The sequence below is a fragment of the Bactrocera oleae genome, chromosome 3 (genome assembly GCF_042242935.1).
Source record: "Bactrocera oleae isolate idBacOlea1 chromosome 3, idBacOlea1, whole genome shotgun sequence".
Classification (NCBI taxonomy): Eukaryota; Metazoa; Arthropoda; class Insecta; order Diptera; family Tephritidae; genus Bactrocera; species Bactrocera oleae.
In genome coordinates this window covers 87,552,263-87,578,662 of record NC_091537.1, presented here as the reverse complement: position 1 = coordinate 87,578,662, position 26,400 = coordinate 87,552,263, and the positions used below count along the sequence as shown (strand labels likewise).

Genomic DNA, 26,400 nt, shown 5'->3' with positions numbered 1-26,400 from the left:
TTTTGGAGGCCTTCCTGAAAATCGGCTACTGGATTAAGGGAATGCAAAATTTTTAAAAATTAATCGCAATTTATTAAGTATTTGTAAGTGCATATTATTTTTGCTTATTTAATAAATAAAAATCCTTTTCAGGAGAAATGCGTTTTGTCGGACTTACAAAGGCATATAATCCTTAAATAAGAAATTCTAACTCAAAAAATTTTCTTCCAGGTGTAGAAAAGATGTTGGAGAAATAACCAAATTTTAGTAGTTGAGTTTTGCACTCTTTTGTCATTCATTTACAGAAGAAACCCGTAATTACGATAACTAAAACTCAGCGCCATCTGTCGTTAACTGAAATTCATTGAATGTGAGCCCAATTCGATCAAAAATTAAAATTATGGAGAAAGTGATCGCAATATACCATTTTTAAATATCAATTGAGCTATTAGTGTAATACAGACTACAATTGTAGCCTCCAAAGCAACAAAAAGTTTGTTTATAAAAACGAAAAAACTCAACATATATCTCATTGTAAAGCTGAGAACAAACTCTTAAAGCATACGCGTGCTAGTTGTTTTTATGTAGAAATATTTTTCTTCGTATATTCAAAGGTTCTTTTTAAAAAAGTTGAAATTTTGAAAATTTATAACTACAAAATATTTCACTTTGAGTCGAAGTAAAAAAAAGGCGAGTCCAATATTTTGTCTAAAAGAACATACAAAAAAAATATTTTGTACGAAAAATTTTTTGAATGTAAATGTATTTCTCTTCCTAACGCCTATAAAAGCATTTCTTTACATGTTTATGTGTCTTCGCATCAGAAAAAATGCAACTCGTTAATGATTCACCACCTCTTTTGATTTCATTGTTTACTCACTGATGGCAATGCAGACGTTTTTGCTTTGTTCTTGCGAAAGTAGACAATTAAATGCAATTGCCGACACCTTCAAATCAGCACAAAGCAACACAAATAAATTAGAAAGTAAACAAGAAAACACAAAGACAACAACAGTATATATTTTGCAGTTTATTCAACCAGTAGCCAATTTTACTCCACACTCATTGAATATTTATATTAGTAGGTATAAACAATGAAATAATTTCAATGAGAATGTGGAGTTTTGGAAAAAATTTAATATGACACATATACATATATATACCACATAGATGGAAAGAGAATTGAACGAAATATTATATATAGGTATATATAAACTAAGAAGTTACGTTTCTGCCAAATTTCGGGAAAGAAAAACAATTTTGTAAAAAAAACCCAAAAATTTGGTTATTTAAAATTTTCACATAAATTTTGACGTTATGTGAAAAAAGTCACAATACAAAAGTTATAATTCATTTCATTATCTACAATATTGTTATATAACTTTTTTCTGTAGGATCAGTAGTGTTGCCGTAAATCGAGATAACCTATTCTTAACCCTTAAAAATTCTTTCGTTTTCTCGGACTCAGCTCGCCCGTAAATTATTTTTCCCTTAATGCTTATCATTTTACTTTTCGTTTTCGATGGGTTTCAATCTCCTAAGTTTTTTTTTGTTTTTTTTTCATAAGTTTCAAAGGCTTCTGCACTGGTCTATTATAGAGAAGTTTTTTTTTGTAGCTTTCATCTATGTAGAAGGCCAGAATTAATATAGCAGTGGAGGACTTTTGTTTTCATCAACGCTTCGCTTCTTCTTCAATATTGCTACTATGTATTCTTTTAATATGTATAAATATATCCTGAACATTTAACACATATAATATATACTTTACATAGAATATACTATATTTTTCTTTTATATTCCCGAAAATTGCCTCTTCGAAGCTATTATACTAAGTGTGATTTTTTGCGAACCTGCTTCCTGCCTACTTTCAAAAGTCATCATATTTCTTGTTTGTTCAATTTTCTATCATTGCTTCCCGATAATAAAAAAGCGGACTATTTTGGACTGAGCAGTAAACTGAGAATGATTTTTTCATACCGATGTTATCATTTCTCTTATATGCAGAAATTTAGGGAAAACTCTAAGTTCTCTAGAAGAAGAAAATGCAAAATACTTATTTTAGTGCTAGTAAGTGTTAAGACGGCCACTTGCTAATATAGTTTTGCTCTTTATTAAGCACTATCCATTTGGAACTGGTGGGCTTATAAAAGAGGATTTAATAGATGAGAAAGTAATAGCCAGATATTTTTTATATCTGAAAACGCTTAAGTATGCATACATTTTTATAATGAAAACGTACTGAGGATACCCAGAAACAGGGAATGTAATAATATTAATATATGATATATATATATGTATACTATTTATATACATTTTTTCCAACCATTGATTTATTTATCAAACGGAAATACACAATTTGTAAATATTTTATCGCATGCAATTTTTTAAGTCGATTTAATATGGAAAATAGTTTTTTCCCAAAGTGGTGAAAACATAACGTTTTTGCTTTTTTGTTATTTTTTTTTTAGTAGCTTTTTTAATAGCCTAGTACCTCTGATACAATGGGTTTAATATATGCGTGAGTGTATATGCGATAGATAAATTCAAATGATATTCAAATGCATGCAATTGATATTTGTTTTGGAGGCGATTAAATCCGATTTTATGAGAGAAGCAGCAGTTTTTTTGTGTGACACTTTTATTGCTATATATGTATAAACAAATATTTGTTATAGCTTAAAATATTTATTTGTTTCATGCAAATATCTTATATTTTCTGCTATATAAAATTTAATTTAAGTTTTTATGCACGTCTAAAAATTTGATTAATATGGTATTTAATATATGGTGTGTACGTATATATTATACAAGTATATGCATAATTACCTACAAAATCTATGAAACGAGTTATTTTTTGAAATAATTGAAAGCGAGATATATATTTTATATCTGATATATCTGATAATAAGGAAAAAATAGCAAATTGTAAGGCGTAGGACCTTCTCGTTATAATTAAGGGCTCATACTTAGAGAGAGCGGCAAAAATTATTATTATTTTTTTTTTTTAACAACTTAACGTGTACATATGTGTGTATGTGATAAATAATAATAATAAAATTTTGTATTGTATATATTATATTAATTTTGTTCATGCGATTACGATAAAAATTCGTCAACTAAAATAATTAACGAAAGGGGGCGGCAGAGTGAAGTTTTGACAAAAACTTTATTGATAATTTTACCTGGAGGTATGTTGTTATGAAACAGTATCAGAAAGTATTCGGCTCGGTGGCGCTGGAGTTGAGTTATTATAAAAAGTCGTGTTTAGAGTCCAATTAGGTGACTTTAAAAATAAATATTGATAAGTGAATAGCAACCAAAATGGAAGAAATTTCCTGATAGGTGGTGGCCTTAGCATATTTGAATACGAATAATCGAATTTATAATCCAATTAAGCCGCCAGTTGCCTAGTAACAGGAGAAAATAAACAACATTTTCTACTAATTTACTATCTCAGTTCATTTTCTGTAACTAGAAATCAACTTTAACCATGTAATTATACGAACTTTAAAGTTTTTTCGTATATGTATTTGTTTACAATAGAGCCGATGTTAGGTTTTTAACCTGAGAGAGATTTGCGAAAAGCCAACGCAACTAATTCTAATACCAGATTATCCCTTTAAATATCTGAAGTAGTTAAATCTGAGGTGCGGAAGCAAAATTGAATGTCACAAAAGCGCGAATGTCAGGAAAGAAGTACAGAGATGATACCCTCTTCACTTCTTTCGAAAATAATTCATGCTATGAAGCAGAAAATTTTTTATATGACATCAATCCTGAGGCCCTATGTTCCATCTATTTACTATGGGGAAATATATATATATATATATATATATATACACATCTAGCAGAATAAATTTCTTTTCAGTTATAGATGTCTCGACTGGTCAGGGAGCTATATTATAGAACAGAGATTTATTCTATTAAGTGCTGGATGGTAACCATACATCCAAACGCTATAGGGAAATATGTATATATATAATATATATATATATATATATTCAACGTTCAGTGACCAGCCGAAACATTTATAACTGACATTTTTATTTTGATTCTCATTCCAGCGCATTTGACTTATTTGACTCCATTTTCAAAATTAACAAGACTTTATTGTTTTCTCTTAATAAATGAAAATGTAACAATTTATTTTTTTTATCGTAACTATAAATCTTAGCTGTTAAAATTTTTTGTTTCTATAGCTGAAAAGTTTTAGATCTCTACACTTAAAACTCTCTCTTGCTTTTTCTGACTCTGCATTCCGCACGTATGTGGATTGAGTCCCTCGCGTCGGTTGGGAGGGAGGACTGTAGTCGTTGAGTTATTATTATTATTATTATTATTATTATTAAAAAAAAGAAAGAAGAAGCTCTGCAAACCTCCGATAATTCAGAAAGGTTGGAACCATTACTGAGCTACGCCGATGCCACCCATCCTAAGGGTAGACAGCAAGATGCGAAAGGAAATTTGATCTGCATCCAACACTGTAATAATAGCACGATATCGTCAGTAAATTATAAAGGATTTTTCCTTAGCAAAACATAGTTTCCTTTCCTCACCGTCCTTGCCGTAGATTATTTGAATACCAAAGGTCCACTTTAACAAGCGTTGAACGCAAGCAACCTTTAATGCGCTGTGATTACTATGCATTTGCTTTAACGCTGAAAATATTGTATTTTTTACACACATGCTCGCAACGAAAAAGATAAATCCAGCTGATTAAAGAGCAAAATAAATGGCATAATTCTGGGAAAGAAAAAATTCCGAAACAAAAAAACAATGAAATCACTCAATTGCTGCGCAGGCAAAGCAAATAGCGCAAAGCTTGCCTACACGCATGGTTAAAAATAGCCAAAATAAAAACAAAGATAAAATGCGAAAGTAAAAAAGCAAAAGCAATAACAAAAGTAAAAGCAAAGAAAATTAATGTCATAAAGTATTCAATTACAAGCGTTGCCTCTGAGGCGCCATGATTTGGCTAACAAAGCAAAAAGCAAATTGAGAAAAAATACGCAATAAAGTTGAAGGCAAAAAACGACAAGCATTTATGCGCTATACACGCACATACACAAACAACTACTTTAACATTACAATGCAGTTGTGTTTAAATTTTTTATAGCTCACTCTTTATTTACTCACTTTGCACTGCCGGCCTTTGCACACACACGTGCTGTGCAATGCAATTACAGTAAAGAACTACAGATATGGTTATCTTACATGTGTGTGTGTGTGAAAATATTGGATTATGCTGGATTACAGCAATTCGACTGCGGTTTGGGCTTTGCTGATTGAGCATGCAAATGAATGAAATTGCAATAGTGTGGCAACAACTGCAGCGTGATAATAGAGTGTGCACACACATATATGTAGTAGCACTCACACATACACTTACATATAGGCAGTGTTCGCAAATAATTTGCAGCTTTGTAGGTGTTAGTGCGGCATGAGAATTACAAAGGGAAAAATAAATGCTATGAGCAAGTCGAAATAAAAATTTGACAACTGAAAATGAATTTTTATAGCAAAAAACTTGATGCAATTAAAAGCTGTGAAAGGTGTTATGTGGATATGAAATATGCATGCAATGGTGTGTGGGTTATTGTTGCTGTAGGTGGAAGTCGTATATGATAGGTTGAGTGTGAAGTTGGAATGCGGAGACAGAGCCACATTCTACACATAACTTCCCAACGAAATGTTGCTGAAATTTATAATTGCAACAATAACTATAAAATTTTCGTGCTGTTATTTATATGAGACGTTTACACAGACATATACATATAAATATTATTTATGTTCTACTATTTCCTTTATTGGCCAATAACATTCATCAACTTTGGCGAAACATAAATATTTATATGAGCATTATGTAAGCGTCAATAATCGTAACGCACCCGCAGTTGATTGGTCTTTATAAACTGGCCGCGCAAATAGCGATACAACTTTTTCTCCATACATCAGCACAAACTTTTTTCATCTTCGTGTAAAGCTTTTTGCTTGAAAATCGTCGTCTTGACATCAAAGAGATAGCAGAGAGTCTCAGCATCTCATATGGATCGACTCCACACATTTCGATCAATATTATATTTTGGGTATGAAGCTTGTCAATGCTAGACTCGTACCAAAATACCTTAATATTTGGTAAAACGATGTCGAGTGAAGGTCGCAAAATAATTGCCTGACAACGTAGCTGAGGACCCCCTTTATTAATCAAACGCATCTATACTGGTGCCGACGCGTGGGTTTATGAATATGAGATCGAAAGTGTCCAACAATCTAGCGATTGACACTCCAAAAATGCGCCAAGCCGTCAAACGAGTTTTATAGCAAGTATATGGAAAATTTAATTAACAATTGACACGCGAATTTGATCAGCTATATATATGTTTATATTATCTATGTTCCACTATTTCGTCTCAATTTATTGGCAATGCATAATTTTTTATAAAACAATACTCTTGCTATGAGCGGCCTGACCACATAACCGGAACGGAGCCAGATTTATACTCTACACATTTCTATCAAGTCCGCTCGACAGTGTCAAATTATTTTGAGTTGCTACAATGAAACGAACAACAACATTCTGAATTAGAAAATTTGTTTAGCTAAATTTTCAATCATCTGCTGCTTTCACGAGGCCTTCAGCCTTCATTATTCCATTTTGAAAGCTGCGAACCTACATTATTTCGTAATCTTACTCTAATAATTATTTTTAATGAAAAAGTTTCTTGATAACTTTTGTAGTTTGTCCTCGAAATTAAATAGAAAAGCAGTATAAGTGACAGACTTGGTACCGCAAGATCGGTTTCACATCTATATATTGATGAAAATATTGTTATTTTGCAACATACAGACTACAGAAGACATCGAAAAAATTTGAGAAAAAAAGAAATTTATTAAATATAATTTTTGTGGCCTAACGGATTTAAAGCATACAATTTTCTTAGAGAAATCGTTTTTAGAAGAAAAAATTTATTCGTAAAAAGATTTTTTTTCCTGAATTTAAAATTATTATAATCTTTTATGCTATAAGAAATACACTTGTAAAGAATATTATTACTGCGGTGCGGTTTTTATATAAAAATTGCGTATTTGTTCTAAAAGTAGCCACATAAAGGGTTTCGGTAGTAATATTAAGTTAGTCAAAGACTTTAAGGCTACTTACACCGGCTGTCATTCGCAGTTGCATCAAATACATTGAAAAAATAGCAAATCTATTATCCCTAAACGTATGTACAAACAAACAAGTATTTGTGCACCGCTTAGATATTTGCGCACAAACACTTCAGCTTTGAGTATTACTTAACCTCACATATATCACTCTTAAACAAATCACCTTTATTACGTGTATGGTATACATTCTTTGCTTATAAGCGAGAAGTGCCTACTCACATGCACTCGTACACATAAACACACATATTATAGGCAGGTAAATCAAATAAGCATATAAATAATATGACGAAATATAACAACATAAAAGCGAAACGATACCTGCCATGATAGAAGTGCATTAGTCAGCTCTTATGGCAGGCAAAATATACACTACTTGCGGATCTAATTTATTTTTTACGCAGCTACTTGTGTATCATGCGTATGGCTGTCATCTTTTATTTAGCACGCTTACATATTAAATATGCTAGTAAATATGTATACATGTACGTACGCGTATATATTTACTTACATGCGTTACTTAACAACACATCAAGTCGTTATTATTGAGTTTGATCCTCTGCACACGTTTGCTACGTGCTCACAAATCATATGCAATTACATGCCAAGAAGCAAGTGTGTTCAAATTATAAGTATGTATGTTTTTTTTTTTTTTTTTTTTTTTTTTATGGATACGCCAAAGGTGGGTGTAAATCTTCGAAAGATATTGATGTAAGTATGTATGTACATATATGTGTGTGTGTATATATGTGCCTGTGTATATGTGTGTGTGTGTATATATGTGTGTGGTTAACTTTTTTACGCTGACAGTAATTAACTGTTGATAGGCAAATACGCGACGTAGTTGCTGCTCCACAAGGTATCTATGATGACAGTGCGTATGAGTAATTATTTTTATATTAATGTGATAATTCTAAGGTATAAGGGCAAAAATTATGTGACTTAGGTATACAAAAGAGAAAGTTAAAAATTTAAGGCTGGAAATATTAAATAAGATTTAATTTAGCCTCAAGCTGAAAATTTCGAAAGTATTTTTTATATGGATATATTACAAACAAAAATTATCTTCAATTCACAAATCTTTTTTTATTAAATCCTTATTAAAAATATGAATCGAGATGAAAATTAAAGCAATAATTCAACACAATAGAATTTTTTTTAATTTTTGATTTTTGAAAATTTATTTTTAAATTTTTTAAAATTAATTTATAATCACTTTGCTTTATAAAAAACGAACTCCTATCCAAATGCAATATATTGTTGAGCCTAAAATAAAAATAAAAAATTTCTGCTAACGCTCTAAACAGATTTATATGGGTATCACGTCAAAACGGAAACGCTGGGAATCTCAAAACTCCCTGAAATTCTTGCAAAGAAAGCCATAATTTTCTATAAATCATCAGACTGGGAATGAATCTGGCTTTAATGTCTTCTTTAGAACGAACGGTTAGTACTGCAGTAAGACCTAAACAAAAGTTAGAATCTACATTGCTCCAAAGTTTTTCTAGCCTGGGTAAATTATGAGCTTTTCGCCTTCAGGAACTTACCTCTTTCGTTAATTGCAGCGGCTCCAACGAGCAACTGGTCATGCTTGGAAGAAGACAAAGTCGAATCATCTCAATACTACCTTCTTGCCTGTCCCACTTTAAGTAGACCAAGGTAGTAATGCCTTGGTTCCCATAATTTTCATTATATAAGCGACCTAGCTGAGGTGGAAATCAATCGATTTCGTTGAATTGTGATGGATTTGAGGCGCTTTTTCGATACGTGAGGGCTTAAACTTATCGCTGGTAGTTTTTGAAAGCTCTTTCCCACATCCCTACTTTGTGTGATCTCTGTCACAGTGATCAGTCTTGAATTTTCTAGTCTACTACTAAAAATGTTATATTTTCAGTCCGAGGTACTTTTAAAGAGAATACTTCTTTAAATATAGTTATTGTCAATGGACAGATGTTAGCAATAAAGTTGGCTTATTTTAATTTGTCTGCTGTGATGCTCCCAGGAAATGATGTTAACTTCGATTGCACCGAAGCTGGGGTATATAGGGTATATAGGTGGATTTCTTATAGTAATCATGTCAAATAAAAAGTATCTCCATAGAACAACTTAATTTTGAACAGTCAGTTTGCATGGTAGCTATACACTATAGTAGTCCGATCTAAAAAATATATTCGGAGATTATAACAATAGCTTGGAAAATAATAAATGCCGTGAAGGTATGTTATCAAAAGAACAAAAAATGTCTTTACCAGGACTTGAATTTGATCAATCAATTTGTTATTTGCAATTCAATCAATTTGCTCCATTGAGCAGATTGAATCGAAGTCCAAGGGCATTCTGCTCCCCGTGGTACTAGAATTGAGTCTCCGGTAAGACTGTGTAGTTGAAACTACTGCCAGTTGAGCTACCCATTACTTAATGACTGGTGACATTTGTCGCTTGAACTTCAAATATCTTTTTATTTGGAATCTCATTTAAAGTCTATAATATCAGTTCAAGCTGAGTATTATATCACTATTTCTGACATCATTTACTATGCTAATATTTCTGGGAAAAATAAAATAACAGCCATAGTGCATTTGGCTTTTAGTCGCCTTTTACGACAGGCATGCCTTACCGCGGGTAAATTCTTACCCCTACCCGCAGGGGGTTCGCGTATATACAGACGGACTAATGAACAAATGGACATGGCTCATTCGACTCAGCTCGTAACGCTTATTATTTATATATATACTTTGCAGGGTCTCCGCTGTTTCCTACTTAGCTAAGTAAATAATCCCTTTTCAGGGTATACATATTGACCTATGTTTACATGTTTGAGCCTCTGCATTATGCTCTCAGCAAAATATTCCAACCATATTTCCTCAAACATTGTCATGCACTTAATTTGATTTTTATCGCCTTCTGCTCACAACAACTTTCAAGCTCATTTAGAATTCAATAGTTTGCATAAAATTTCACAGACTTTAGATTAATGCGCCTAATTTTATGCAATTTGTCAACATTCTGTCTGCAGTTTAAAAAATTGCAAATACTTTTTGATCGACTAAGAACTTAAGCTCATTGCTGCCACGACGCACAACCCCACCAACCACCAACTAACTGTAGCACAACTGAAGGCTAATACTTGTAGAACTTATTAAGCTGACAGCACAAATACACACACATACACTTAAATCTATATTACACACATATTAAGTATGTAGTAAAAGTGGGAGAAAAAAGTTAAACTTATGTAAAAAGAAATCCTTGGGATAAGACATAATGCGTTAGAGCACAATTACGGGTACATGGCAACACTGGCAGCTGCAAAAGAGTCACCAATCGAGTGGAAACGCAGTGTGTGGCCAACAAGCAGGCTGGGGACTCACAAGTTGCGAGGCTAAAAATTGCTTTTGCCGCTGTTCAATACAAATTTCTCTCTTATCGATCTGATAAGCAGCATCAGTGTAGGGGAGCTGTAGTTGGTATGGTTTATGATGGCGTTTTAAACATTCCGCAGGCCAGTAATGAATAAACTTTTGCCGCTGTGAGGATTGCTGCTGTTGCTGTGACTGTCGCTGCATGCGTCGAGGTTGTAGATCTCATTAAAAATTCAGTGCATGCTATATTGTCGCTTTGATTGACTTTCTCTTCATTTCGGTTGCGATTTTTTTTGGAAGCAATTTTTTCCTCGCAGTTTTTACTATTTTTTTTTAAGTATTTTGCAATTTTATCCGACGTTCCCGTATTTCGTATATTTTTGCTGAGAACTATCGAAAGTCGTTTGCATGGGAAGCGCGTACGGCGCTTAGAGTTCAATAAAGATAAGAGTAAAATGAGATATTGTGTGAACTTTTAGTAAATAGTGGCAGTTGAGAGATAAATAAGCTTCACTACATTAATACTTAGTTTTCAAGCATAAGAAAAAGGAAAATAAAAGAGAAGGAAAAGTTTAATAAAATTTAAATACTCCGTAGCATAACAGCAAACCAGATCTTCCTAATTTTAAAACAGACTCTCATAAAGAAATATTTTATATCTTTGCTTCTTTCTATTAACGGAAAAAGCTGCTTCTTTGTGAATTAATCCTATGCCAACATATGTGATTTTGTTTTTAAACGCTATATTTCTGAAGAAAGACTTGAAAAGAGAGTAACTATAAACAAGAAAAATTGTTTTTTCGTCTCCACCGAAGCAAAAATACACTTCACAGGTGTGTTTTTATAGTTTAAAATGGTATAAAAGATCTTCTTGATAGATCTTGATTTTGATCGATCAGTTGGTATGGCAGTTATATGCTTTATTGCTTCGATCCAAACAATATATGCGGAGATTATAGCGTTCAGTCCAAATTTTATAAAGATATATAGAAAAAATAAGTTTTCCATACAGGAACTTGCTTGGGTCGAACAGTTTGTATAGCAGCTATACGTTATAGTGATCCGATATCAACATTTCCAAAAAATGAGCAGCTGCATGTAGAGAAAAGGACATGCGCGAAATTTCAGATCGATATCTCAAAAAGGAGTAAGGGACCAGTTCGCGTATATACACGCGGTTAGTCATGCTGATCATTTATATATATATACTTTACAGGGTATCCGCAGAGACTGAGAGAGAGGGAGCGATCGGCCCGGTGTTCTGCAATAATTATCCCTGTTTAGGGTATACAAATCTGGTTGATTTCAGAGCTTCAAAAAGCAAGCTAAATGCTTCTGAAGATATAATATAATATTACCAAAATATATAATTATTGGATAGTTTTGTGAAATTTTATGAATTTCTGAATGTTGAATAAAAAAACTTTTCCACCTAAGGCAATCATACTTCAAACCACTGACAAATAATAGGCCGCGGATAATACAGTAATCTGCTTCCAACCTTAATTTTGGCTCTTTACCATCTGAAGAATTAATATAATTTGCTTATGACATATTCAATAAACCATCATTTTTGGGAAAAGTCCTCCTCTCGAAATTAAAATAAACACTCATGTATGGCTTAAGTTCAGCTTATTTTAAGGGATTATATCCCCTCGTAGATTTTAAAAAATCGATTTTTGTGCATATATATAGAATGTATATTTAGTATACATATAGAAAGAAGTATATCTACTCTCTGGAATATTATAGTTAATCTGACAAATAGTTTCGGAGATATAAGCGTATTTGTAAGAATTTTTTAACTTACTGTAATCGGCTTCCAAAATTTATAGGCGATTTCCCGAAACGCTGTTTTTAAAGTTGATGACGAAAATATCACCGAAACGATTGAACCGATCGGCTTCAAATTTGCACATACATCTTAATTCTTAGATATATTTGTCGTGCAATGATCAAAGGAATAAGATTTTTGATAACAATTACGATTTCCTGATGTGTAATTTTTTTCAAGAAGAACGACTTTTTGTGGGCAACCGGCATTTTTTCGAAAATTCTTGGGGTGGTCTTGCTTATAGCTATAATTTTTCTTGAAAATATTTCTTAGTGAACTCTAGCTGATAATGCTGAAAGCTTTTTACATTAATTCCAATGAATCATGTTCATAGACTAACATCAAAGAGGAGTGCGCAGAGTATGTAAAAACTTTTAGGAGGCGTCAAGAGCTTAAAAATCGAAAACATAATTTTTACTATTTTCAGCTTCAGAGCCTTCGAGAAAATTTCAAATATATCATAGAAATATTAAATATATAAAAAAACATGATGTATAAATTATCTATTTGAAAAGATGATACAATCAGGTATAACTAAATCCTTCTAAAAATATTTGAATTATATTATTTTTATTGTAAAGCAACGTTTCACTCATTAAATTATAAAAAGCACAACTGAAATCCCAGTCAGCCTTAAGCACTCATTAATATTGATCTAATTTATTTCCTTGCTTTAACTACTGCTATAGCTTATAACTAAATCTAAAATATTGTATTTAAATTTTTAGTTCTGCTATCGTTTTCATTTAACTATATTTCAAACAATTTCCTGCTTAGGATATTGGTTTCTATCATAACTCACCCAACCTTTATCCTCTAACTATTTATCACTTTCATCTTAACCCGTGGCAAGCCAACAAATTGCTATCAAAATACGTAAACAAAATTCTGGCATCAAATGCTTGCGTTAAATTTATTTGTGCACACTCCTTTTTGGCTGTGCCCAAGCGCCGGCAACCCAAATGTCAGCAAAACAAAATGTTTTGCCACAAATTTAATTTCCAACCCGCAGGTCTACTGTTTTTCTTTACAACTCCAACTACAATTTTGGCAAAGATAAAACTAGCAAACTTGCCCGCAGGTCCTGTCCAACTCTATCGCCCACTTCACTAGTGCAATGCAAAGCAACTACTTCCGCATATTTGCATTTGCAAGTGCCAAGTGCCAAACTGACTAAATATTTCTCTCAGTTTCATTTTATTTTCTTACATTTTATATTATTTTATATACCTTTACTTTATTGTTATTACATCTGTATTTTTGTTCTTGTCATTTTATTTCGTGAATGTCCTTTGAGCATGTCCGTTTTGCATATATGCGCCTTGCAACAACACACGCACACCAATGTCGAGCCTACTGGTGTGTAGACTTTCTAAGAAATGGCTCTGGTATCTTCTTGGTTATTGCATACTTGTTTGGCTTTTCTGTGTTGCTTGCTGCTATTTTCTTTTTATATGGTCTCTTCATTTGAATTCGCTGTCATCGTGAGTGCGTTGAGGCAAAAGAGCAGTTTTCTAGGCCAATAAAGCGGACTTTAATTTATGCAAAATTGCACGAGTGTAGATAACTAAAGGAAAGGGTAGAACGAGAGAGGCGAAGTAGAGAATGTATATGAGGAGAGCGTTAGAGAAGGAAAGCGCGGACGTTAGGACTTGATATTGCAAAGTCCACTGTACCTTGTGAAGATTTCGTTAGCTGCGACACGATAAGCTTTTTTCTTTTGCCGCTTTCCCACTTTAGAATGCCTTACGCTCTCTTCTCCTCTCTCAATATACATACTTCTACATTTTTATGGCGTGCTATATAAGGACATGTGACAAGTGGTTGCATTTTTGCTGGACATTTGCAAACTTATTGTATGTAAATAAAAATTCCATACACTCCGGAACATGACAGCACCACTAAGGGGTTTAATAGAACAGAAAAAACGAGGATGAGAAATAATATCAATAAAAATTGGTAGTGTATTTGCTTTAAGTAAATTTTGTAATTTTCTGGTGTCATATATTTTCAAAAGCAATAATATTCAAATGAAATTTCTGTCTGCTACAAATTTCATTTGATTATAATTGCTTTTGAAAATATTAGAGACCAGAAAATTACAAAATCTTAGAAGAGTCATAATGAGAGTCAAAATAAAAAACGATAAATTTTTCTTGCCTCGAGCGAAAAAGTCATCTTCTTAACTATTCTTAGTAAAACAAATAACATACGCAATTTTTCTTTTTTTCATCACAGCGATCCTTGTGATTTATAACTCATACAATAAATTTAAGACCGAATTGACCTAACCCAAACCACCAACCCAATCGGTCAGCACACACTTCATAAAATCACATTATAGCAGTACCGGACCAGCAACCCTTAAGCTCTCTCTAACGGTTTTACGACCGGGAATTGGGAGAAGAAAATAAAAATATAGATAACAGTACCAAATATTGGCAAAAGTGAAAAACGAATTGCAATAAAAAATAAAACAAAACGGCAACAACAGCAATAAAACACAAAAATAAAAAAATACAATTTTTCCGCTTTTTTGCTCCCAAAATCTGCAAAGAAATCCAGAAACAAATAAGAAAATTTGTGTACTAGTTAAATAACCTAAGGATACGGCACGCTAGTGTCAACGCAAAAAGTATATATACTATAGATATATACTTACTACACAACTCATGCATAAAATTATAGGCAAATTGAAAGAAATCTTCGAAACGATAAATTTGAAGAAAGCAAAGCGAAAGCGTATCACAATTTCCCGTGTGTACTTACTAAATTAGAAAAGATACTTGTCCTTTTTCAGGATACACCTTTTGAGGCACATAGAGTACATATGTGTGTGTGAGAGTAATAAAGGAAGGGGAAAGAAGGTTTTTATTTTTTATCGTCAGAGAAAAAAGTCGTAAAAAATGTGGCTAAACTCGTTAAAACGCAACAAATAAATGCAGGACTTGCCACAAATTTTCCATGCAAATCTGAAATATGGTTGTGTTAAGTTGCTATGTAAAAGCTGGCTTTTTGAATTTGTTTTTCATTTGTTATCCATAGTCTCAAAAATATAATACGTGTGGTGGGACTTCGGTTTGCTGTTCTCAACAAGTGCAGAGAACTTTTTAGAATTGCTGCAATTGTTAGATCATTTCGATAAAATTTGTGTCATGAGCAGATATATGAGCTACTCTAGCTAAAAAACACATCATATATGATTAGTGTGTGTCTTGACTAAGCATTTTTGTTAGTTTTCAAACCATTTCTTATTGTAACAGCTGGCTGTAAATCAATTTCATGTTTCAGCTTCTACTAACTACTACTTCTAGAAAAAGTCCTCTGATGTGTCTGCATATACGTTTGAATGTCGGTCAGGTCCTTCAAATAACCTTTTTATAAGTGACGGCGTATACCTTGGCTAAGCATTTAGTTGAGTTTCAAACCATTTTGGCTTGTATCAGCTGACCAGCAACCAGTTTCAAATTTAACTTTCTACTCTTAAGAAGGAGCCGTCGCATGTGTCTGCTTATTAGTTTGAATGTCGATCAGATGTATAATAATATGGCTCCAATATTCCAAAAATGACGGCAAAATCTGCTTTTTTATATTATCATAAAATAAGTTCGCTAATGTTAGGTGTAGAAAAAAAATATAAAAAACGAAAGAAAGTTGGCTAAATTTAATCGAAACAGTTACGAGATTGTGTCCGTATAAAGACTGGGAATTCTTTTAACAAAAACTGAGGTCATTTATCGATTTGAGGCCGATTTACTTTGATTTATATAGTGAATATTGTGCGGATCATTAAAAATGAAAATCAGAGATATAGCATTTGTAAACTATTCAGACATTGAAATGTGAGAAAGCGATTGGACTCAAAGTTCATATTCATCTGATCAAATTGGTTTTGATCACGAAACTAATGTACATTTGCTCGTATTTCTGAGCCAGTCAATTAAATTTTCAATATACTTCGTATTAACCTCGGCTGATATAGACTTCAGTGGCTTGAGCGAATTTTGTTTTTTTTTCGGTTTAGGCAAATTTTTAGAGCGCTTTTCGCTAAATTATAGGACAGTTTCAACATAAACATATTCATAAACCACCGCATCATCACCAGTAATGATACGTTGTATGAAAGTAGTGTTCTCATCTACATTGTCAAGCATTTCAATTGTGTTCTCTACTCGATGTGGATTTTGCAAAAAGATTCAGGTCTTTTGGTATGAGTTTAAATGCTTTATGAGAAAGATTCAAGTCTTTTGGTATGAGTTTAACATTGACACGCTTTTTACCAAAATGTTAAAAATCAATGCATTAGTGGTGTTGAGCTCCTCTAACATCTCTTTGATGTCAACAGAGTTGGATGGAAGACTGGCTTGAGGAAAGTTTTCGATGACTTTACGACCTTCACTGAATTCTTTGCGCCACTCAAATATTTATTTTTGTGATAAAGTAGACTCCTTAAAACACTTCTGTGCGTTCTTGGAAATTGTCTGCTCTAAAATTATATTCAATTGTTACTCTTTTAAATTTCCTTCTTTACTGTGTCACACAACATAATACAACCTTGCTTTTTTCTTTACTTTTGTAAAAAGGTAAAATTAAAATTTGATTTATTCAACTAAGTTTATTTACACTTTGAAATTGTATCCCTTTTTTTTACTTTCCTCCCTTTTTGTTTACCTCTTCATTTAATTATTTTTGTGTGCTATGTTTGCTCTTCAAACGAGCCCCTATTAAAATTTGAGCTAAACTCGTGCTATCCAACTCCCGCTCCATTTTCCGGTCTCATTTTACTTGCCACTTTGTTCACTTTGCACTTTTTGGTCGCCAGTTGCACATTTTAGTTTCCTTCTTTTGCTCGTTCTTTCATCTTTAATTTTTGTGTATCTCCTGCGTAGAAATCTAAGGAGCCTTTTTCGTTAAAATTGTGTTGCTTTAACTTTTTAGGTATATCCTGATTTCGGGCAATTAAAATAGGAAGGATAGGAAGGAAAGCTAGAAAATAGCGTAAATCACAAATTTATTGCATTGCAGTCCCTTTTTCCCGACACACTTGTATGCTTTACTTCCGTGTATTGCATGAGATACGAAAATACAACTCTGTATGTTTGTACCATTTGCTCCTCGGAATTTTTATATTGCAGTTATGAAAATTATATCCTTTAGTGTTTGCTGTTTTCAGTTGTTTAATAATTTTATTTTTATAATTTTTTAATTTTTCGTTATAGTTGTTTTTTCTTCTCTTCAACTTTCCACTCTCCGTATCCTTTTTCCTGCCATTCTTCCCCTTTTATTTTATACATTTTCGCGTTTGCATATTCAAAAGAATTTCTTTGCAACCTTGAAGTATCAAATTGCCATCGTCAGGTTCTTTTTGGATAACAAATTCATTCTATTTTTTTCTCTTTGCTGCTGTTCTTGACAGAAAATTAACCTCAATCACTTAGCCGCAGGTGAGTAAATATTCAAATTCCTTTTAGTAAATGCTGACCTTCGAAGTTTTCTCAATTTGCAGAGTTTTCCGCTGGAAAACATATATTATTTGTATGAAATCATATTCGAAGAATTTATTTCGGTGCAAGTAAACAAATTTAGCTTAGAGTTTCTTAAGCTGTTTAGGGTTTCAGGTTACTTGGAAAAATTAGTTAGACATTTAGGTATGAGCTCATATTAAGATTTTTAGATTAGAAAAATTCGGGTGACTGAAGAATTCGTCATGGAATTGATCTCATTTCAACCAGTTTATATTGTAAACATAATTTTTTATTGGAATTCATACCGCTTTTTAGGTTAGGTTAGTCTGGCTGATGAGCCACGTATAGAACATTTTTGTTCCTTTTCGATAACAGATGGAGTGCAGTTACATGATCCATGACTAGTCATTCTTTAGGATGCCTGCGCTTGATGTGAATTTCAACAGACTCTGTGGGCTCACTAAAGATACCTCTTACAGTGTCTCATATCGTCAGGTCCACAAATGTTTGGGGCATTCTCTTGCTAATATGGGACAAATGCCCAAGGGATGTTCCATTGCTTCACTGATGCCTTGATCTTGACATTTCGTGCATTTTTATCGATCTGTCAGCCACATTCTGCAGGCGTGTGCCACCACCAGACTGTGACCAATGAATATTCCAATCATGTTTTGCATCCAGGTAGCTCGTTCCATCACGTACTGATCTTGAATGCCATGATCCTGCCTTTATCATCGTATAGACAATGCATGGGTTTACCACGGTCGATCATGTTTTTGGCTGATAGCTACTGCTTCATATTATCCAGCGGTAAATTTTGCACTCAAAGTATTACCGTAGTACTTTTTTAGGAATGAAGTTCGGTTTCCTAACAACGACTTTAGGATAAATAGAGCATCAAACTATTTTGTTAATCCTTGTCAAATGGTGTCCAGCTATATCTCTAAAATAGTGCAAAACTTGTTAATGTCCGCTTCATATGTGAGTGGTTAAAGGGATAATAGTATGCATCTCTTGTCATAACTATTGTATATGGTCTCTGTACCCAACTTTTCGCTCCTAAGAATATAAATATACGTAAGTATATATTATATTTCCTTTAATGAAAGCAATGAAGTAAAGCGCATGTCGCTGTTTATTGTATAAAATGTTCGTGTCTACGCTGAATTGTGCGTGTGTTACAGTTTGGGGTAGTAGAGTTTTAAACCAACATTCATAATATTACCGTAGAATCAAAATAAGTTTCTATTAACGATTTGCGCTCAAATAGAGCACTAAACTATATTATTTTACCATTGTCTTATGGTGCTCAGCTACATCTTTAAAATGATAAAAGTTTTGTTAAGATTCGCAACGTGTGTGATGATCATCATTTATGATGCCTGCATCCATTTCTTTTTGGCTTGAAAATATATTTGTATATATTTCCCTTGATATCAGCACTGAAGTCGAGATACGTGTTGTTTATTATAAATGAAATACAATTAGTTGCATTAAGCCCATACTAATTAACCTGGAAGCTGACGCATACACTCTCAAATATTAATTGCTTGCGTGTCGGTTAATGTAATCAGAAAAGTATGCAACCATGCTTGAAATATTGGGCACAGTTTAAATATAAGCAAACATGAACAAATGAAAGCGAGTATTTGAAGGGTATAGCAATAAAGTCAAAACCGTTCTGATATCATATATTTCCTGTTCCGGTCTTCAACAGAGCTGTTAATAACTGCTCGCAAGTAACTAGTAGTATTTAGAAGGCTTATAGAAACTCTAAACGACTAAAACTAAATTTTTGGTATTATGTTAATTGCACGTTTAAGGATATGGGTATAAACCACGATATAAAGTTTTGACTTATCAAGACTTCACAAGATCGAAAATTTTTTTTGTCAAAAAACAGATTTCGGTTACTCTAGTCCATTTTCTGAACAACAACGAAGTTCTCTGCTCATCTTACTTATCTAGTATTTGTTGGGATAATATTTAATAGAGGTCTAAGAAAAGAAGACTTTCTGCTCTTGATTGGTAACTCGCAGCCATCCAAAATGAAATACCCTGTATGCGTGCATATAATTATGTAGTTATAGCGAAAATGAATTCCGTCAAATGTGCCCACAATTTTATGCATCATTGCACATTTAACTGGACGTGGCATAATTAAAATATAAACGCAAACAAAAAGAGGAAGCGCTAAACAAGCACGCGTTTGGAGAGGAGTGAAATTGTGGGAGGTTGAGTTAAATATTTATTTAATTTACAGTGAAGAGAGTTTATTTTTTTTGCCGTGGACAAGGTTTTTCATCTGGGAACTATCGGTGAACCATTTTGGAAATAAATATGTATGGGCAATATTTTCAGAGATTTAACACAAAAATTTTTGATGAGGATGCATTTTAATAATTCATAAATGAGTAAAAATCTTGTAATGAGTACTTCATAGTGAAAATAATTATTTCGAGGCAACTTATTTTTAATTAAAAAACGGCTGGAATCATAATTCAACTGAAACTGTACTAAAAGCTAAGAATTATGAAAAGAAGCATTCAGAAGAGGAATTTTTTTCGAGATGTTTTCACGATGGCTATTAGATTATAGTGGATGTACTGTTTAGTTAAAGCATTCATCTGAAATAATTTATGTGATGTAGTCATACATGAAACTATTTGTACAACAAGTCGGTCACTTTTGACCTTAAAGTTCTAGCTTATAAATATTAGCGAAGTTTCAAACCAATGCTGGCAGTATGGTGCTACTAAAACTGTATCTTTTTCTTTGAAATTATAACTAAGATACTTAAAGTTATTTGAACACATATATCAATTTTAAACTTTCAGGTTCGTGTTTAATCACTTTCATCGAATGAAAAATATCTGGCTCGTTTTAGTCCCTTCTTTATACACCCTCTGCAGAATTATGTTAATAACAGCTCTCTGAAAACGGTCATATTAAATGCCTAAAATGCTGAAACAGTATACATTGGTGTAGTCAGTAAATGTTACGTTAGGTATTGTAAGGTTTGGCTGATACCCGATTGGAGATCATTTAACACAAATAAAGTTCGATAAAACTTTGCCGGTAAAAAACCGCTGAGCAAGTGATGTTGCGATTTCTTTGAAACTCTGGCAAATATGAGTCCAAACATATATGAGTTACATTTAAATTTAAATTTTGAAAATGGCCGTCGCTACAGAGTGTTGAAAATTAGTGTTGCGTTTTTTGTTTTAAAATAGATAGAGTTGACAGAAATTTTATACTACCATACTCTGCTGATCGGCGTAAGAATGAGACAAAAAACAAATTCCTTAATCTGAAGTTTTAAGGAAGGATCACCCTAATATAATTATAACAATATGGCGAAACATTATTTTTATTATGAAATCAGCGTAATTTAAGCAGCTTATTGGAATGTAACAAAAATGCAACAACAACAAAATGTTCGGCAACATCAAAAAATACAACAACAATAAAAAATATAACAACAGCAAAAACAATATAATTACAAGAACGTGTCTGTGTATTGCCAGTGTTGCGCGCACTTTTTGCGTCAAATAGCGAGTGGGGTGTGGTAAATCAATCAAGCGTGCTAAACGGTGGCAGGTGGCAACCTGCATAAGCGCAGTTGTTGTGTGCGATAATGCTTTTGTTTGGCAACTATAATGCAATGTCAATATTTATGTATAATATAATTATTTCTTTCGCTTTAAATTGCTAATAAATTAGCTGAGAGAGAGTAATTTTTTTAACATTGGGTATTTTTTGAATTCATATTGTTTTTTAATACTTTGTTTGGTTTTTATATTATGATTATTTTTATTCGCTGACAATGGTATATAAAGGCTGCCGCAAAGTTTGTGGTAACCAGATGAAAGCTTCAGAAACCCTATAAAAAATATTATTACGTAAATGAATAGGGAGACGAGCTGAGTTGATTTAGCCACATCAGTCGTGAATTAGTAACTCAGTTTTCGAAATATCGATCTAAAATTTCTCCCCAAAAAGCTGATTGCTTATTAAAATCGCCAATATTGCCTATAACTATAGCATATAGCTGCCATACAAACTAAACATTCAAAATCCAGTCCTTGTATGGAAAACCTTTTTATATGACAAGATAAACAAAGTAACGGCAAAATCAAATAAATTCTTAAGTTCGGACCACTAAGCATATAGCTTCCATATAAGCTGATCGATTAAAAACAAGATAAAGCCTTTTTATACCCTTTTATGCTATAAAAAAACGCACCTTTTAAGGGTATTATAGCTCCGGTGCAGCCGAAGTTAACGTTTTTTCTTGTTTGCTAATAAAAAAAACTTTTAATATTATTTTTCATTTTCATATTATTTTAATTGTTTCCTTTTTTTATGCAATAGGTATGCATACCAAACAACAGCAGCTTGTATAAATAGAAACAGCAATGTGTGCGCTTCAATAATGCACTCATTGACATTATAACGGTAATGTGTGAAGCAATTTGCGCTTAATTTTTTTAAAGTCTGTGAAATTTTATTGTGTACAATAAAATAATTTGCACAGCATGAAGGTGTTTAAAATGTGTTAAATGCAAATTAATTAATTTATGCACACATACAAACACACATGGACTGGCAGATGTATGTGTGTGCTCAAATGAGCATTGTTCATTCGCAATTAACTTTTTGTAATTTTTGCTTGTTAACCTTTTTCGACTTTTTCACCGTTATATTTAACAATGTTTTGTGTGTTCGTTTGCTTTTGCAGGATATGACATGTGATGGTGTTGTAACATTTTGGATATTTTTACTGCTTTCATTAATTTTACACAACGCCGATTTAACGAACGGCGGCCGACCCGATGAACTGCATATAGGCGGTATATTTCCGATTGCCGGCACAGGAGGATGGCAGGGCGGCCAGGCGTGTATGCCAGCTGCAAGACTGGCATTGGATGATGTCAATAAGGAGCCGAATCTGTTGCCCGGCTTCAAACTCATACTGCACAGCAATGATAGTGAGGTGAGTGCGGGGGAATTTAAGTTGATGTTATAAAAAAAGTGAATATTATAATTAAAATTTAAAAAAAAAATAAATAAAAAATATTATTTTAACATTTTACATGGAATGAAGTGTTTAATAAAGTATAATTAAAATAAAATATAAAAGATGTATAGCTCACACCGATACCGAGCAATTAGGAGGCACTACTGCCCTTAGGCTAAGCACACAGTGTAGCGAGAGCAAATCTTTAATGAGCGCATGACAGCTGTAAGCTATGGGTATTCGCAAAAATGAAAAAGTGATATATGAGAAATCATAATTGAAAGAATTTAATTGTTTTTCGCCTTTTTTCCTCTCCCCTATGCACATTTTCTTCTTACCACTACAACTATACAAGTACGCTTAGCTTTAGACTAATATTGCTAAGAAATAAGAAAGGAAGTGCCTTTAAAGAGATGTGTGGAGAGTGAGAAATGAAAACGAAATTAGTTTTTTGAAATTTTTTGTTAATATTTGAATATGACGACTACTGAGTTATACAACCGAAAACTTCTGTGGACTGTAGCAGCGCTAGTGAAGAATAGCCTGTATGAGTAAAAGCCTTGTCATGTTTTATGTCTTTTGAACTTATACTTTTAGTCATTCATATAGCTCTGGTTTCGAAATTTAGTCAAGAAAAATATTACAGCGTCGTTCTGAAATATAATTAAATAATATATAGGTCTTAACCGCTGGGTAAGAAGCCCATAACTTGACAAGTAAGAAAGTGTTAAGTAAGGGTGTGTCTGAATATTTTGATTATATCCTTATACCTATAAGATATGTGTATGAGAGCTGAGCTATTGAGCCGATTTTATCCATTTTCGACATTACGAATTATTGTTAACAGAACAAGATGCTCTCTGAATTTAATTAAGATAACTCACATATTGATTGATATGTAAGGTATAAATTCAACTGAAAATTTGAAAATCTTTATATTACAATAAATATATGGGGACTGGAGGAAGCATTCCCTTTTCATACTAGGGCACAATATTGGGTATATTGGGGCTGGGCGAAACATTCCCCTAATTTTATCCATTTTGATACTAGGACACAATATCATACAAAATTCTCTCTGCGTTTCAATACTAGGTTCAGCCATAGACACTTAGGCCGACATATTCGGTATCAACGTACTTGCTAAGATTTGATCCAATTTCGAAATTTTAGGGCGCTAAGATCATGTATATATATATGACTTTATATCTGGTAAGAACGAAGATTATTTTTACCCAATCCTTAAATCTCTTTTCTGGTATAAATATGCCAAGACTTGCTGAACAGTCCGAAAACCATACCTTTAGAAATACAGGTCCTAACTTTTACTTAGAATTACCACCTTTATCGGCTTCACCTAATACAGGTATGTATGAATAGTTAACAAATAGTCCAAAGAACTTCTTCGCTTGGAAGGTTTCAAATATAATATTTTTGAAAAGAGTATAAGATTGAATTTTACAGGAGTATAAATGGGGGTAAAAAGTCAGACTATTTCAAGTCGTTTATCTGGAAGGCACACGAATATACAAAATTGTCACAACTCCATTGGCTTAAAGTATTATGTAAGAAGTCGCTCTCAACATATGGTTTCAACTGTTTGTAGCATCTTGAACTGCTCCGCCGAGGTTATGTCAGACCCTCACTTTGTAACAATAAACATATAAGTCGAATAAAATAAATTTATACGGACATTCTACCATTAAAAAATGTCCAAAACTTGCTCAACTCTTAATTAAGTACTATTAGGAGCTATTTTATTAGAAGTTTCTGCGTTCAAAATCAGTTATGTTTCTTAAAATATGAACTGAACTGATATGATATGATCTGGTAAAGCAGTAAAATTAAGTTTGCTAATTTGTTCACAAGTGTTTTTCTAAGGAATTTTCGTTAATTGACTCAATTAGGGAATTGTTTGAACCGGTTGAGAATTGCTGTTTATTCTCTTAATAGCCGAAATTTTAAAAAAGGTGTTAGCAAATTGTCGAACTTTTAGTAACGTAGCCTCTAATAAGAATATTTACTTTTATAAAAGTTATATTAACATTATTTAGTAAGAAAATTTGGCTAATGGACTAAATTGAGGAGTTGTTTGCAATACCTACAAACCGGTTGAGAATTTCTTTCGGTAAAATAGTAAAAATGAAAATATTAAAAAATACTCTTGAAATGGTTACTAACACACCCTTAAGTCACAATTTAAATAACCAGATGAGAATGTAGTTAAACAAAAAGCAATAGACAACAAACAAAACTTAATTTAATAGCAATTAGTAAGTTCATTTGCATTTATACTTCCTATACAAGTATGCACACATAAGTACATATATATATATAAGTAGTAATTTGTGTTGGTTCAAGTTATTTTATATTCATTTCTGTAACAGTAAAGAATTAATTTACTCGATTGCAACGTAAGTGTTTGAAATTCCTGTCCCAAAATGAAATTTACCAACACACAGCAGTTGATATTTATGAACCTTTTAGGCTTAATTGCATTTTAATTGGTTTTTAAGCAGACAACAAATGTGCAAAATATAATTCGATTGCAATTTAAACGCTCGTAAAGGCTGTGTGTAAATATTTTCCAGTGGCAATAAAACGGTTTTTAGGTCAAACTGTGAGCAAGAGATTGCACTCATACATTTATATACGGCAGAGGATGGCTTATAGACGTCATAAGTAAGTGACGGAAATACAAGATTTTAAATTCAGTTGCAAAAGGGATAGAGATTAAAGGAAGTGAATAAAATATGGACTTCAGCACTTTGTAGCTTATTAATTTTTTAACTATTCAAGCTGGTTGACTGTTTCTGGAACAATTTAGGGGTACAATAAGTATAAGCTTCATTAAACTTATTGAAAGAGTCAATTTTGCCATTGTCATAAAATAAGCTAGATTTCTTTTTACCATTTTTTGTATCCGAAAGAGGGTGCTTCAACATTGCCACCATGTTTGTAACACCCTTAAAGAAATATCGGCTACTCTATAAAATATATATATAATCACCTGGCTATATAAATGGGATCTAATCCCTCAGTTTTCAAGATTATCGATGTAAAATTTTGCACGCGACATTTTCTCCGCAAGCAGCTTAAAGGAAGTCTTCTTGTTCTGACAAAAAGTGTGCTCATAATAAGGAATATATTTATATATACAGATAGCCAAGTCGCTTTGAAATCACTAAAGTCTCCTAGGGTTTCATCAAAGATAGTGAAAAAATTTCTTAATCTGTTACTAGATCTAACATCACCTTTCACGATAATCAATGGGTTCTAGGCCATAGTGGTATCCCTGGTAACTGTACAACAGACGAACGAGCAAGAGCAGTCACCACCTTACTTACGATTAGACTCCGGGAAAGAGGGAATTTATACTCCAACAGAGTAGGTGCACCTTACCATAAGGACTATTATAGAAGCTATCCGGAGGTACAAGAAGAGGAGACTATAAAACATTTTCTATGTTTGCTTCTATAATTATTTGACTCACAAATAGGGCGTTAACTCCGGAGCAAGGGTGTAATACTTATATCGGTTTTTTAGAGAGTTGCACAAAAACAGTGAAATTGTTTA

General features: G+C 32.8%; 1 protein-coding gene across 1 annotated transcript in view; it reads left to right on the top strand.

Annotated features, from left to right (window-relative positions):
• The window catches only part of GABA-B-R1 (gamma-aminobutyric acid type B receptor subunit 1), a 338,659-nt gene that overhangs the window by 46,614 nt on the left and 265,645 nt on the right, over positions 1–26,400 (top strand). The window contains exon 2 of the mRNA XM_070107139.1: positions 22,546–22,800. Within this exon, the coding sequence (XP_069963240.1) occupies positions 22,549–22,800 (252 nt within the window). The 5' untranslated portion in view covers positions 22,546–22,548. The remainder of the gene's footprint in view (positions 1–22,545; positions 22,801–26,400) is intronic.